This window comes from Erigeron canadensis, chromosome 3, assembly GCF_010389155.1.
Source record: "Erigeron canadensis isolate Cc75 chromosome 3, C_canadensis_v1, whole genome shotgun sequence".
Classification (NCBI taxonomy): Eukaryota; Viridiplantae; Streptophyta; class Magnoliopsida; order Asterales; family Asteraceae; genus Erigeron; species Erigeron canadensis.
In genome coordinates, this window is record NC_057763.1 from 10902694 (window position 1) to 10919875 (window position 17182).

General features: G+C 34.2%; 1 protein-coding gene across 1 annotated transcript; it reads left to right on the forward strand.

Moving 5' to 3' along the window:
- The first annotated feature begins 12760 nt into the window (after positions 1–12760).
- Positions 12761–16381, forward strand: LOC122591489 (heparan-alpha-glucosaminide N-acetyltransferase-like). The gene is made up of 12 exons (XM_043763754.1): positions 12761–12955; positions 13088–13225; positions 13350–13431; positions 13519–13595; positions 13687–13796; positions 13974–14082; positions 15011–15127; positions 15263–15354; positions 15423–15571; positions 15663–15754; positions 15985–16128; positions 16235–16381. Exons 1-12 carry the CDS (start codon positions 12761–12763, stop codon positions 16379–16381), a joined length of 1452 nt encoding a protein of 483 aa, XP_043619689.1.
- Positions 16382–17182: the final 801 nt, after the last annotated feature.

Consider the following 17182-nt stretch of genomic DNA (forward strand, 5'->3'; position numbering starts at 1 on the left):
AAGATTGTCCTAGGGAGATCGTCCTAGGCTCCTGGTCGGCTGAATCAAAGACTAAATCAACACACGAAGATCTAGGTCGCTCCCAGGACTTGTTAGAACACAAAACTAGTACATATATACATAATAACATTACCCATTAACACTTTTTACGATTTCAAGACCATCTATAACATTAACAAGGTGTGGCTCATTAAGAACAAGTTTTCCCTCATTTTCAAAAATGGGTTTTGTAGATTAAAACATGTTATGACCCAAATTTGTTCACAAAAAGGTTACTAAACACATTTAGACACAAACCCATTAGCTATTAACATGTTTTTCATTCAAAAATTGGACCAAATCATCAAGAACATAAACTTGAAAAAGTACACTTTTAATTTGATCAAAAACTCAAAATTTGTTGTTGTTACCTGAAATTTGATGCTAGAAATATGTTTTGATTATCACAAGGAAGCTAAAAGTACTAATAATGTTGGTTTAACAACCCAAAATCAAAAGATGAATTTTGTGTGTGTGAATGGAGGCTGCAAGTGTGTGTTTTAGAGAGAGAGAGGTGAGATGAAGATGAAGGAATAAGTTTCTCTCACTAAGTTCTTCTATTTATAGTTTTCCAATAATAATGATCTTAATAAGTGTAGGAACTATTTGTGAATATTTTACGGCTAGAACTTTCATAAATACGATCGTTTGCGACTCGAAATCTAGTATTTTATCGTATTAAATTATAGACTCATCTTAGAAATTAAGATTTTTGATCAAATGGGCCTTCTTGTAAACACATATCTTAAGTCTAAAGCACGTTAAGAACTTAGATAAAATTTGTGGATTTTATTTATTACATTTCTAAGACGGTTGTTACAATAATTCCGACTAAACTCCTTTTCAGCATTACACATATAACCTCTTCCATTTCGATATCCTACGCATTCCTCGCGATAGAGTTTACACAATCCTTACGCTCACAAATAATCATATCACATCCTCACCATCTTGGCAAGACTAACACTTCAAGCCCTTATTAGCATGGATCCTTTCTCAAAGGCAATTCTTCTTAGGTCCTTTTGGGCATCCACAAAACTTCTAATGACCTTGCTTTCTAAAGCCTCATATCTATTTTTAGTTTTCTAAGCTAAGCGTCTTTTCAAGTATACCAGCCTAATGTTATTGGGAATTGTGATGTAACATAATTTAGGTGGAGCTTCGTACCTCGTCCTATTCTTAACCATTTAGTTCTCTCCATTTTTCTTTCGTGTTCTTATGGATCACCATACTCCTTACCATTTTTGCCACTCGGATCCATCTCCTACTAGAGTAACTGTCATCTTGGTTAACACACGCACAGTCGATAGTCCTTGGAGTTTATCTTAGGGGTACTCGTCTTTTTCCCCGGCTTGTCACATAAGCGAATTATCATACTTTCATTCAAACGTTCCATGACTAGCTCTTTCCAGAGTTTGTAGTTGTTTGGGACTTAGGTCAGCGATCAACTTCCTTGATCGTTGTGGTAGTATGTGCCTTGAATTCTAGCGTCATATTTCCTATTTACTTTTACTACTAACTTAGCGATTTCATGTCGTTTTCCTTCTTCACTTCTCTTGGGCGCACTACTTCATGGGTCAATGGTTCTTGACTGTTCACCATGTGTTCTAAATTTTTTTTCTCGCCCAAGTTCACCTTATTTTAGCTTACCTCCATACGACCGTTGACCTTGAGGGAATATCCATCACTCATGTTTCCTCTACTTATCGACCATACTCCCCTTCTTTAGCAAAGCTTGCCTCCATCGGCCGTTGGTCGTATATCGCTTCCTCTCAGCTTAGTTGATCATGCTCTACTAATAGTTGGTCCTACGATAAGGTTTTCCAATAGGTATTTAAAGTATAATGCGTGGAGCGCCATAAAAATGAACACCTTCAGAACTACATCTTGTAGATGACGTCAATATCTTCACTTTATCGTTTGAGTTAATCTCCTTCCTTTACTTTACTTTCTACTGTACATCACCTTCAGTAATGCTACTGAGTAGCTCTTCTTATACGATAAAGTTTAGTTTTGTGCTTCATTCTCCTTGTTCGAATATCTTCCTTCTTGCGATTACCTCCTTAACATTTTTCTCCTAGATAAATGTAAGGGATTTCATGCTCTTCGTTTCATCTTGCTTTCCCTTCTAAGCAAGCTCATTAGCCATCTTTTTAGCTAGGTTCCTCGAATTACCTTGCTTTCTTATGTTCTTAGGCAGCCTTCAATTCGCCAAATCTTTTTATCATTCCCGACGACCTCCAATTAGCTAGATTTCCTAGCCCTACTTGTATCTACTTTTGTCCTCCAGAGTAGTCCCAAATCATTTTTCATTTATCTTCAAATTGCGGGGGCCACAAAATTCTTATATTACTTCCTATCCTTCTTAATTTTGCATCTTCGCTCCAACGGTAACTTTGGATTTCTTCTAATTTCCGTCAAGGCTCCATTTTACATGGATAAAAGGACCTTTAATTCCTTCATCACTTTGAGGCCTCGGTTCAATTGCCTTTACACTCGCTCACATGTACACCATATCCAAGGCATCGCTTTCATTGGGTATACTAGTCTATAGTATCTTCTATACTATACTTCTTTGACTCGCTAGTTTCTTGAACTTCCTTGTATCGAGTGACTCATTCTCTTAAAGTCGTTGCGAGTGGGTGGTGCTAGTTATTTGGTCTCACCACTTTCAGGTGTTGTGTGGAGTCATCCGTGGATTAAGGGAATCGTAAATCTTTGGAAAGAAGAAGAACCATGCTTTCATCATGTTTGGTCCTCGAGATTGTCGAAATTCATTTGGTTAGCTTCAATGTGGAAGTGGGGAGTAAGAGTTCATAACGAAAATAAGACGTCAACTCAGATTAATATCTTTAGGTGAGTTGAATGGAATGCTTCAACGTCGCTTGTGAAAATTTGCTTCCTTGTACTTTGATTGACATACAATATATCTTCCACTGCCTATGTTATGTTCGTGAACCAATAGCATCTTCTTTGCTACATAGTTATCCCAAGTATTCCATGAACTGACAACTGATTTCTGAATGTCTTTTGCATCCATTGACGTCGCAGCGAGAGCGGAGTACTACTTACTTGATTTCGCCATTACTGAATGTTGCGTAAGTGAGTTGTATGTTGTTAGGTTACCAACTTTTGAAGGGAAGCAGTGGTGATCAATACCTTAAATTATCAAGAATGTCAAGGATATAGAATTTGGTTTCGAATGAATGAAGTAGGAAATATAAAACAAAAGATTCACTAAGGCTCGAATCAGACTCCTTGCGCGAGTTAAGGAACTCACTTCTATGTGTTACGTTGCCCATTAGACTCCAACTTTCAATGACGTCAACATGTACCTCATTGACTTAAATAATATAGATGGATGTTCGCATATACGTGTTAGAATAGAAATTTCGCACAAAATTTCGAGGCTACATTCCTCATGGTATGTCGTCTAGATAGTATGGGTACGTGTTCGACTAGTGACATTGTATCGTCATAAGGCCTTAGTGTCGCTCGCCATTCGTAAATCTCCGACTTAGTTTGACATTTCCATATGTTTGCGCCATCTCAGATCGAATACAAAGGTTATGTGTAGTTTCTAAGAGGGTAGAGTCGCCTCATATATCGGGACTATAAATCTTAAGATATATCGTCCAACGTTTGTGGAAAGATGCTCCACCGATGATATCACGTTTTCGTATGTCAGATATGAATAGCGGTGTCATGAGAGATAGGATATTAAGTATTTTCAAAAAGAGCACGAGTGAACGAATATCGGAGGCGTACTTAATGTCAACTTTCATACTTAGAAAATTTCTAATTTATAATGAATTTCCCAGGGCGTTCCCTAGTTCTCAAGCGATCAATTCTCAACATGCGATATCTATCTTGGTAGTATGGACTATCCATATTATCATCATATTAAGCAATTACTAGTTCTCAATAGTCAAATCTTAGAGCATCATACTATTTCACTAGTAAGGCAGAACTATATAATCATTAAATCATCCATGTATTAGTCCTCAAATAGCTCAACCTTAGGGCACAATAACTATCCCAATAGTAAGGCATGACTATACAATCATATTCACATGCTAGTTTCCCTATAGCTCAATCTTATGGGCGAAACCTTTATATCTCTATTGTCCGTAAAATTTTCTATCCGCTCGTCATGCTCATATTCTCTTTCAAATCTACCATGAATAATCAACCTCATTGCCGAATAATTTAAACAATCATATCTCAAGTGATTTCATGCCTCATAGTAATCACATTATTTTAAAAGGCATACACTACTTTAAGTGCAACATTATGAATCATGAAGCTTTTATGCATGCATTTCTCACAAAATTTTCACATTGCACATTTTAAACTTTCAAATTGATATTACAAGTCCACATTGCACATTATAAACCTCCACATTGCAATCAAATCATCCTCAAATTCACATGTTATAGCATAAAGTACCATGTATCAACGGTTATGTTTCAATCTTAGATTCATTTCATTTTTAATGTGCATAAGGGGAAAATCCTACTAGATTAGCATAGTCCTTAAATATAGAAAGTCTCGAATCATTATATATGCTTAGGTGAATGTCTAAATGCAACCCGTATGCTCATAAAAACGGATTTAATAAAGATCTTTTTTTTTTTGAAAAGGAATCCTTTTGAACATAAGTCCAAGTGGTCGTTTGAGTTTTACATGGTTCTCTCATAGTTAAACATAGATTCATGACTCTATGTTTAATTAGGGTCCTACCATGTAAAGCTCAAACTAATCCACTTAACCTCATGCTCGACTCGACTATAAAAATCGTTTTGAAAAGTGGCTATAGTTTTGAAATTCCCGTAGGAACTCCAATATTCTCTATAACCTTGGCTCTTGATACCATTTTCAGTAACACCCCAACTAAGGCGGAACAATGAGATGTACAGAAAGTCGAGTATTCAAAACAAAGGATTATAAATAACATTCACCATAACTTTATTTGATAACATTCAAAACAAAGGATTATTTATCATGCTTTTCACCCCGAAAGTAAAACATATAAAAGAGTTTGAAAGGGGGCTATGACTCACCTTCATATGCCGCATATTATACTCATCTATCCAAAATGGGTACTTCCCATCTATAGCTTCCTTGGCCATATATCCATTATGTTCCTCCATCATATTTCAAGCCAAGACTATCCCTACGATAGGACTAATATACGTAAGTTCCTATCTTAAGCCATTACTTAGAAATGCCACTTTTATTAAGTTCTCACCAATTATGGAATCCAAGTGTATTGCTAACATTCACATCTTTTTAATCATAGAGATTGATGGTGTAAAAGGTCACTTTAAGTACATGTAGTTGTAAGTTGTTAGAATTTCGGTAAGTTATATTAACCTTATTCATCATTTGATGTGTAACCGATTTTAGGATGAATTAGCATTTGTGATATCAATTTATAGATTGGTTAACGTAATTACTTATGTTCATTCCGTTTAGTTATATTTCAGGTTACAATGTTTACGCTTATCCTTTAACTCACATTTTTCTCGATATGCCATATGATTTCTTGGGTTTATATAAGTCATTTAAGTGTTATGGGTCATTATCAATTGGGCCTAAAGTGTGATGGGTTTTTAAGTGACTTGGGCTTAATTTAGTTATTGGGCTTAACCTTATTTGGGTTATGTGCTTAGTGGGTTATATTGGTTATTGGACTTTATGGTTTGTTGGGCCAAGTGAGCCTACTGATTTATGGTTCTATGGGTTTAGTATTTGGGTCGGGTTAGCCCATTATGGTCTTTAGTGCACCTTTTAGCCCATTATACAAATGGTTAGTTTCCTTTCAAATTTTCTGTTTTTAATTCAGATTTTTAAGAAATGGGGTCAAGCCGAATTATTTGGACCTTCATGATTTTTACACAGTGACTTATATGTATCTAGTATTTTTGTGAATTTTTGGTGAATTTTTAGATGATGTTTGGTGTCCTTAAAAATTATCCAAACACAAACTATCCCGAATAGGCACTGCTTGCGACATTAGAAGTTTTATAAAAGTTCTTGATGTTCTGATTGTAAGAAAAATCCCCATGATTTTATTTTAAATTCACGACACATTGAAATTACTTTCCACCAAGTATGACCTCCTGGAGCCTTTTGGTTTAGGAGATAAAAATTTTCAAATTTCATAAAATATTCAGACAAAATTACTGTTTTGACCAGTTTCAGTAGAAAAATCATATCTTTCATTTAGTTCAGTATTTTTGAGTAATTCTAGTTGGTGGTTATTCTTAACTCGTTTCTCCACAACTTTTACTTTGAAAGTTTTGCTTGAAAATGCCCTCACATGCCAAGTTTACCCGTTACAAAACAGAAGATGGCTTCTGTCAGATTTGTTTTTGGTTAAAACAGCCAACCAATGGCCTTTTTGCTTGATTAACACCTTAATTTATCACTTACAAGATTATCACCAATTGTGAATCTTGTACAACTATTTTTATAACTTAACTTCTCGAAATAAAGTTTTTGATTCATTGATATTTCACAAAGTTCAGTTAGAACTAATTTATAGTATGAGATTGTCTTGAATGACTATAGTTATTGTTTATGGCATTTCTAATATAGTCAGTCATCTATGGTATTTCATTGAACTAGAGGGCAATTATCTCTATGTCTTAATGTCTAGAAGGCTATTTCTCTTAATAAACCTCTAGGGATAAATACCTAGATAAATCCAAGTAGATTGTCCTAGTCGGAAATTAGGGGTTGTTACACACCTAACTGACTTGAACAAGCCACATTGGTATCACCACCCTGCCCCTTACAAGTTTCATGAGCGTCCAAATTGTAGAAACCCCTATGGAAAGGACTCATTTCTATGTCTAAAGTGTGTTATTATTCCGGAACTATTGGTACTTAATGAGTCATATGTTTACGTAGGTTCACGGAAGATGCAAGGAGGCCTATGAAGGCCTATGAAGTTACAAGACACAAGGAGGAGATTCGGGAGCCAAACAAAGATGCACTAGATGAAACAGGAGCGCCCAGCGCTGCTGGGAACCAAGCCAGCGCCGCTCCCACTCATCCAGCGCCGCTCGCAAGCCCATCCAGCACTGCTGGGGGGCCCAGATCAGCAACCGACTTAAATCACTATTTAAGTCGAACTAACCCTCAAGCCGATTCAGTAGCCCTAGCCGCCCCTGTTCAATCCTAGTTTGTAGTTGCAGATTCAAAGAAGGTTTTGTAGCTCTAAAACCTTCTGATCTTCATCCACGGTCTAGACCTACTCTTTTATTTTACTTTCTTTTGGTAAACAATGTCTTTAATCTTTTCAGACTTTGTTATTCCTTTAATAATGTCAGGCTAGTAGGATGAATACTTGTTTGGATCAATATGATCATTTAGACGTTTATTGTTTTACTTTATTTGTTAGAATCTGTTGGAGTATGTTTTATTGTTTATCGTAGATCCATGTTTTACTAGTTCTTCAAATTATTATCGGTTCTATATGTGAATATATTAGTTTAATTCTGATGGTTGTCTATGATCATACACTAGGACTAATATGTTAAGATGGAAAACACTAGTCGGTCTATAACTAGTTGTAAAAACTGATTCACTTGTAACTGAGGGATCTAGACCCATAGTAATTAGGTTGAATAGAACATTATGCTTAACAATGTCATACGCGACCCTTTGAATTGGAAACGAGCACTGTGGTCATTGGAGATAATTATTTTCTGGTCATGGCTTAAGAACCGGTTAACTAAAAGATGAATTAGTAACACAAACTTTAGGTCATTAATGCTTAAACAATGAATCTAATGAGAATTTGGTTATTGGTTAGTGTGAGTCTAACGACAGCACTAGTAATTAGGCAAAGTGAATCTAACGAGAATCTGAGCCGTGATTAAGTTCCAACAGTCTAGCAATTGGGTAGAATAGTATTCGGTCGTACAATGAGATCGAAGATGCCAAACAAGTATTTTAATTTAATTAATGTTATTAGGTTTTCCAACTATTTACGTTGTTTCTTCAGAAACGACATGCTCAGGTAATATCGGATATTTACTTTTCAGCATTAGTTTATTAGAAAATTGTGACAAACCCCAAAACAATTAGAATTACTCATTGTTTGATCCAAGAATCGTTTAATGGCTCCGACCCTGGGTTGGAAAACGTTTGTGGATTTTAGAGAGGCAATTCCCTTACGGTCAAAGGGCTGAGAGGCTGCTTTACGTCAATGTTTTTGGGGTTTTTCTCAAGAGATTAATGAATGCTCTTTGGTATAGATCTGTCTCTTTATATAGGGGTTAGAAGACTTGAAGAGGAGGAAAATGAATTAGGGTAAATCTCTTCCTCTTTTAGTGATATCTTCCATCTTTTTAGGGAGATTCGTATTGAGGTAGACCGTGTCCGGAATAACCGGTCTTGGGTATATGTTTTCCTATGCTCAGGTAGTACCGGATATTCACTTTATATATATATACACACACACACACACATATATACACACCTTTTCTCTCTATCAAATACACCACATTGATCATGGTGGCGACGGTTTTGATTTTGAAGATTCCGGTAACAAGCGACCTCTCTTTTCCATCCGTTTGAGTTTGAAGATTTGTGGGTTTTAGTGAGAAATCAAATTTGTGTGTAAATGGTTAGATTAATAGATGGATATTTATCGAGTAGATGGTGAATGGTAACAATGAAAAACAACACCAGATTCCATCGATAGTGAAGAACAATATCAGATTCCGGCAACGGTGAAGAACATCAACAATTTCAGGCAACATGATCGGACTTTAATTGAGATTTTGCATCATTCGTGAGCCATTTCCATTTGTATCTTTGACAATAGTTGTGGAATCCAATAAAGCAAAACCCATTGAGGTATCTGATCATGGTATAGTGTGGTGATTAGTATTATACAATAAATCCGCGTGGTGAAACCATTTGTCTACGACGGCGAAGGAGAAATTTATATAGATATAGATATATAGTGATCGATAGAAGAAGATATATTGATTGATGATGATATGATGAATCGGGTGGGTTAATATATTTGGGTTTAGATTCTCATTAAGGGTTGTGTTGCATAGTCCGTGTGATAAAATGAAGAAGATAAAAGAAACCAACGAATATAACTTTATTTTTGTTAGTGGAATTACAAAGGTGGTTACACTAAATAGCTAGTCAAGTAGTTCACTACATTACATAACCTTTTAGTCATAGTTGCCTACACTCCGGTGCCATTATCTTTAACTTTATTTTTGACTTAACTGGATGATAACTTGAAGTAGTCGGTAACTTTAATATTTATTCATAACAATTATCTATATACTAAAAAGTAATATAGATAGTACAAATTACTTATGCATAACATGTACAAGTCAACTGTGCATAATTATTTTTACCTTTTATCTTCAAATTACATAAATTTTTACCTTGCCTTTTGACTTTATTACCTTTTTTCTTTTACCCTCAACTTATATAGTTTTTGAATTTACTCCTTCAACTTAGCTATCTTTCTCAAGATTTATTTTCTAAAATTTTAATATATTTTTTGAGTTATCTTTTTCCGGCCAAAAGATTATTTTCTAAAATTTTAATATATTTATTTTCTAAAATCTTTTGATTTATTTTCAGATCCCAACAAAAACTTATGAAAAAGATCAGTCACCTAGAGTGATTTCCGATAAAACTTTACTGCCGTAATTTCCGGCCAATGTTCGCTGGATCATTCTCAAATCCTTAGGCGGTGGGGTCTACTATCTAAAAATCCAGCGACCATCTTCAGCTGTGGTGTTGTCACCGTTTGCTGGGCTGGTCAGTCATCACCAGAAATCAGGGAGGTTTTGTTATTTTTATTTATTTACTTTTGAACAGCTTTATTTTCATTATTTATTATCATTATGAAATCAAAGGGAGGTTGAAATGAATAAATAGAATCTTGAAATTAAAATAATTATGAAATCAAAGGGAGGTTGAAATGAATAAATAGAATCTTGAAATTAGTGAGGATGGTGGACTGGTTGTGGCATTGGTTGTGGTTTAATATATTTATTTTTTTATCTTATAATTATTGTTGTAATTGTAATCAGTGAGGTTCTCAAATTTGTTTTGTTTTCATTTTGATTTTGATTACAATTTTGTTAGTGTTGGTTGATTGTGAGATGTGAATAGTGATGATAGTGGTAGAGGGTCAGGAGAATATGTAGAAGAAGATAAGATGTAGATATTGATGATATGAACAAGAAGGAAGGAATAAAAGGAATAATATCAAGTTTAGTCCTTTAATAATGAAAAAAGACATAAATACTCTCACGTGGGAAGCACGTGAGAAAGAAAACGAAGACCAATAAACGAACGTTAACTTAAAGGACTGAATCAGAACCTTATCTACCTATAAAGGATTACCAGTGTCATTTTGAAAACTAAAGGACGAAACGTGATGTTTAGGGTAAACCACATGGACGATCCGAGAAATTTTCTCTAAAAGTAATAAATACTTTAATATATTTTTTAAATTGTCATTTTTAAAAATCTTAAAGTATTTTGATTATTAATGTCGTCGTTTTCATCACCATTTTCGTCCACCGTGCCACTACGTTGTCAGTCTATATCAACTACATTCTTATACATACGCTTGCAACTTGAAAAGTTCTAGCTTTTAAACATCAGGTATCGGCTTATTATGCATAAGTGTTGATAAAATATCTTAAAGTTCTAGATTTTCTCATTTTTTTTATTGTTTATTGTTTATCTATTTCATAGTTTTGTCGCCAACAATCCGGAGTTAATATGTGTTAGTGATTATTCCATGTTTTTAAAAATCATCTTCCAGGGCATCGCGCGGGATAAAATACTAGTTTATTTTAGACATATACTTTATAAATAATAATAGCTTTGGATTGGTTATGGACCTTTTATAGTTCGACAGAAATATTACTTTTGTTTCTTCTTTGTGTTCGATGAAACAAAAGTGAAAGCAAGCTTAGAGCTTTTGGCTTTTGATGATTCAAGATCTAGCAATCTCCGGATATTGTTCGATGTGTTGTGTGTGAGACTATAGAAGGTTTTTACTTTAAAACCTTATTCGTTAGTCTTGGTTTATAAATCACTTCTTTGATCAAGTCACGACAACGGTTAAAGGTAATCAAGTCAACTGATTTATTATTTATGATAATTAATTGTATGCTAGACGTGATCTTTTTGTTGTTCAAAAAACAATTGTATGCTATACATAATCTACATTTTCCTGCGTTTACTCGTGATTATTACATGTTTAATAATATGCTTATATTCCATCATTTACAACATATATAAAATGACGCATGTTAACAAAAAAATAATAAAAAAATAAAGTAGAAATGTAACTCAAATTGCCGTCTTAGCATGACCTGCTTACATTTTCATGTTTCATTCTTTACTAAAACGAATATGAGGACATCATCAACATGCGATGATGTGTTCTAGGTATATATATAGTCACTTTTAAAAAATGATGACGTATCCACCCAGATCCAGATGCTGACACGCAGGATACGCCCCAGGACGACTCAATCTTCGATAAATAAGGAAAAGATACGTATGTACTTATCGTTAATCCCCACATTTAAGGGAAAACATAGTATCGTATCACTTATTCTTGGAAACGATACGCTCCATGCCAAAACCCTACTTGGGGACTAAGTCACGAATTCCCTATAAACAGGGGAAATAATGGCTAATCGATATAAAAACTACACACACATATTTGGCGTACAAAAGGCACCACCTTACCGTAAGGGAATCGCTAGATTAGAATCACATTAATTGAACCCTCATTTTCACGTTCTAAGAAACCAGATTGGCTGTACAAACAAAACACAAACTGAAAGTTTTAGTACTACTCCATGGACAGCTTTTGATGATAAGTTTGTTCTACAAATTTTGGTGGTGAGACGGATATTTGATATTCAATAATAAAGAAATCAGTATCACTACCCAAAAATTAATCATTAACACTTAATTTTCGTGTTAACAATAACGATACACGCCTAGTAAACATATCCTGAGACCAAGGAAGTAGTAAAAAAAACAGTTACGAGAATTACAACAACTAATTAGCTGAATATATCTTTATCAAATATACTTGTCATATATTCTGCCTATAATAAAAAGCCCTCATCCGTTCGCTATAAATCTTTAAACGGACAATACCAAATGGATAGAGTAAGAAAGAGAGTCCGTATATCGGTTATACTCTTTGCAAACAGTATAAGTATATATGCACAGGCAGACTTGTCAAAAAGTTGTGGAACTTTTGTCATTATTAATTAAGAGGCTGTATGAGTCCAAAAGATTAACTACGTTTCCAACTATCAATAATTTAATACACAAATCCAAAACATGTATCTAAAATGATTAAAACAATGGACTGACTTAATTACACCTGTATGTTGTCTATTACCTGTTGACAATCGAATAACATTTTTGGGATTTCTTTTTTGTTATTTAGCAAACTAGTCAAAATAATAGTAGACCCATCAATATGGCCGGCTTGATCACATTCGTTAGTAATTTCCATTAAAATAAAGACTAGTTAATTTCATTTCATATATTTATTATTGTTAGTATTTGTATGTATGCATGATGTGTGTGTATATATATACTCATGTGTTTAGTGTATGTATCCACTAATTAAGTAAGCTAGGAAGTGTCTATCAAGAGACAAAAGGAGAGGAGTTTGGTAGTTATGGAGGATCTTAAGAGAGTAGAAGAAGGGTTTGCTCATGCTCCCGTCGTTGTTAGAGAAAACATCAACAACGAGAGCAAAAAGGGAACCGGACAACATGAGGAAATTAACGACGGAGAAAAACCAGCAACGGTGTTGAAGGAAAAGAGTAAGAGAGTTGCAACTTTGGATGCATTTCGAGGTCTAACCATTGTAGTAAGTTGAAAAATGTTATGGAGGTTACAGGCTTTTAAATATAAATTACTAGTTGTAAACATTAGAATAGGAAGAAAGTACTTGGAATGAAATTATAAAAATGACTTAAAACACATTTTTTCGTTCTTTCAGCTAATGATATTAGTAGATGACGCTGGAGGAGTATATGAACGGATTGATCATTCACCATGGAATGGCTGCACCTTGGCTGATTTCGTTATGCCGTTCTTTCTCTTCATTGTTGGTGTCGCAATTGCCCTTGCTCTCAAGGTACAGCTAAGTAGCTAGCTAATTACAAAGTAAATTTGTCGTGCCGCCATGTGAATTTCCAAAGTAAATTTGTCGTGCCGCCATGTGAATTTCCACGTCCTAACTTTTAACTTAATTTACATAGAGGGTTCCAAGTATGAAGTATGCAGTGAAAAAAATAATCATAAGAACCCTGAAGATGTTGTTTTGGGGAATTTTACTTCAAGGTAAATTTATTCATAATGAAAGTGCACATTTCTTTTATCATTTGAAATGCATTATTGAGCAATTAAGCATCTTAATTATTTGTGCAGGAGGGTATTCTCATGCACCAGATGAATTGGTTTATGGAGTTGATATGAAGGAAATTAGATGGTGTGGCATCCTTCAGGTATATGCTTTCTTATGAATCTTTTTTGATAGGAATCCGGGTACATATTCTTGACATTTCAAAGGCTTATATATCTGACTTTCTTTCGCAGAGAATAGCGTTGGTGTACATGTTTGTAGCTCTAATAGAAACTTTCACGGCGAAACTTAGACCTTTAGTCATTAAGCCTGGTTATTTCTCCATTTTCTCAGCTTACAGATGGCAATGGTAATTAATCCTGATATATATCATATTCTTTTATTAGTAATATTCTTAGATGTCCTACTTGCTTTGCAAGAAGACTAATCCCAAAAGCTGACTTGCTTTCCGAGCCCAGATAGTTACATATTCTCATGAATGATTTATTTTTTCCATGACGTATAACGTGTTTGAAACTAGGCTTGGAGGGTTCATCGCGTTTCTTATTTACATGATTACGACGTTCTCATTATATGTTCCTGATTGGAGTTTTACACTGGGCGAAGGAGATAAATCAGAAACTTTTACCGTAAGTTTGACTATATTATGATGAATTGGGGTGGAAGAAGAAGGGTTATTCAAGAACCCACAAATAAAAAAATCTTAAAAACCATTCTTGCCCACACATTCTTTTCCTCTTTCTCTTAATTCAATTAAATAATAAAATTTACCTAAATCATTAAAAATGTTTTATCTCACAAACCGTAAATCGTTAGACGAAACAAAAAGCATGGGTAGTCTTAAAATTTCGTCCTCTTTCATTGGAGATCCAATTCGATATACTTTTGACGACTTTTTAATTTTCGTTTTTTTCCTCTTGTACTTGTGTACCTACACATGTATAGGATCATTGTTTTCACATGTAATTAGTAAATAAACATATGTACACAACAATGAAGGTTAAGGGCGGAGCCCGTCAATCCATGGCGGAGCCATAGCGGTTAAGGGCGGAGCCCATTAGGTAGATCACCCATCACCGGTTACCCCCTATGATCTATCACCCTCTATGACTTATCATACTATGACCTATCACCCTCAATAACCTATCACCCCCACCAGCTTTGGTTTATAAATATCCTTAAGGGTGAAACCCGCTCCAAATCATATTTTTTGTTCAACTTACATATGTGTAAGTTATGTGTAAGTATAAAAAAAAATGAAAATTAAAAAGTCATCAAAAGTATATCAAATTAGATCTCTATTGAAAGATGACGAAATTTTAAGACTACCATGCTTTTTGTTTCGTCTAACGATTTACGGTTTGTGAGATAAAGCATTTTGAATGATTTGGGTGAATTTTATTATTTAATTGAAGAGAGAAAGATGGAAAGAATGTGTGGTCCAGAATAGTTCTTGAGTTTTTTTTAATGAGTTCTCAAAATAACTCACCTTAGGTGGAAAAGGAACGGCAGAATAACTTTGTAACAAAAAACAAGTTATTGTCTTTGTGATTTCAGGTTAAATGTGGTATGAGAGGGCATCTCGGTCCTGCTTGTAACGCAGTTGGATATGTCGATAGAGAAGTTTGGGGTGTTAATCATCTTTACTCAATGCCTGTGTGGATTCGATTAAAGGTTCTTTTGTTAATTTTTTTTAAAACCTTTTTTTTGGGGGGGGTGGGGGGGAAGGGGGTGCATATATTACACTCAGAGATATTCACCAAGTTTATACAAGTTATGTTTACTTCTGTTCTTAAAAAATTTTAACAGGCCTGCACTCTTGCCTCTCCAGAGGCTGGTGATCTCCGTCCAGACGCCCCTACTTGGTGTCGAGGTCCCTTTGAACCCGAAGGCTTATTAAGGTACACACATGCCTACAAAAAAGCTGTATACATAAATAGTATCAACTTATCAAGATTTTGTTTTGTAGTTCAATTTCAGCAATTCTGTCAGGTGTAATTGGAATACACTATGGACATGTCCTGCTACACTTCAAGGGGCATGCAGAGAGGCTGAAGCAATGGGTTTCAATGGGGTTTGGCTTATTGATCATAGCAATTCTTCTTCATTTTACTGATGGTAAATATATAATGTTCCTAATTTTGAAGACCAAAATTTACTTGATCTATTTTTGAATTCTAACCATGAAAGGACTTTTGATTTTATGTAGCGATTCCTATCAACAAGCAACTATATAGTTTCAGCTATGTTTGTTTTACTGCTGGAGCTGCCGGAATAGTGTTTTCAGCTTTTTACATCCTGGTATCGAAAATTATTGATCCATTGTTCGTTATAACTATAAAAGATGCAACATTATCTAGCATTTTACATCAGTGGTAACAACACATGTTTTTTGAATAGTCATCTAACTAGTAAAACATGCATGTTTTTCTCTTCATTTTCACCTTTGATGTTGTCACACATCTCAATCATATTTTTAGGCTCATCTCTATGAAGATCAAACTTTTTAATTGTTTCAATTGATTACACAGATTGATGTTTGGGGAAAACGTACTCCGTTTTTGCTATTTGAATGGATTGGAATGAACGCCATGCTGGTTTTTGTTCTCGGAGCACAAGGCATTTTAGCAGGGTTCATAAACGGATGGTATTACAATGGCTCCGACAATAATCTGGTAATTTAACCATCCAAGAACGTAGTAATAAGCTAAATAGCTAATATATATGATGTTAAATCTTTTTCACACGTTAGAACATTTATTAATACTTTGCATATTGCAGGTTAATTGGATCCAAAATCATATCTTCATTGATGTCTGGAACTCAGAAAAATTTGGGACACTTCTATATGTGATATTTGCAGAGATTACATTCTGGGGAGTGCTTTCAGGAATTTTACACAAACTTCGCATATACTGGAAACTTTAAAAAAACAAGTTATGATGTTGTGTTACTCTTAAATTTGAGTATTATTAGCGTTTAGAAAATATTGATATTATGTGATTTACTAATTTTTGTCTTTTTTGTGTGCCACCTTTTATAGAATATTCATGTCTAGTTGTAATCTACCAAAGAAAGTTAATAAAAATGCTACATTTTCTGTGTATTAAAGATTATGGGATGGCAATATATGAATTGGATGTAGACCGGGTGGAATCATGGATGACAAACTATCATTCATATTTGATCCTTTTAAAAATAGTCTAAACTGTGACATCCGTCAAATTTTCACTTTATTAATTTAACTTAATTATATGCAATTAGGGTTTGATTATATTGATTAGGGCATTTTAGGCTAAGATAAGACATGATTAAGTGTATGAATATGTGTTAAGCTTTCTTATTAATTATGTGATTAATCAAAGTACTAAATAAACTATCTTGACAAGTTTAAAAATCTTGATGATGGGTAGTAAATAAAAGGTTCAAAATTTCCGAAAATTCATAAAACATCTACTTTTAGTATAAGCTTTTCTCGTATGGACTTGAGACTTTGAGAAACTTAATTTCTAGTATTTCTTCACTCAATTATGATTTTTAATTTATAATTTATCTCTCTCGAAAAATTCGGAAAATATAAATAATTATAGTAAATAATATTAGAGGTTATAAAGATAGCAAACTAACTAGTTTTATCAAGACTTTTATACCGTGACTTACGTTATCATTTCTAACTAAATAAACCTCCTAATACTTTATAAAAATATCTAGTACGTATGTATAATATGT

Coding starts and splice junctions, on each gene's coding strand:
- LOC122591489 (XM_043763754.1), top strand. CDS start 12,761: ATGGAGGATCTTAAGAGAGTAGAAGAAGGGTTTGCTCATGCTCCCGTC. Junction 13,797..13,973: donor ATTTTCTCAGCTTACAGATG/GCAATGGTAATT, acceptor GTTTGAAACTAG/GCTTGGAGGGTTCATCGCGT. Junction 15,572..15,662: donor TCTTCTTCATTTTACTGATG/GTAAATATATAA, acceptor GATTTTATGTAG/CGATTCCTATCAACAAGCAA.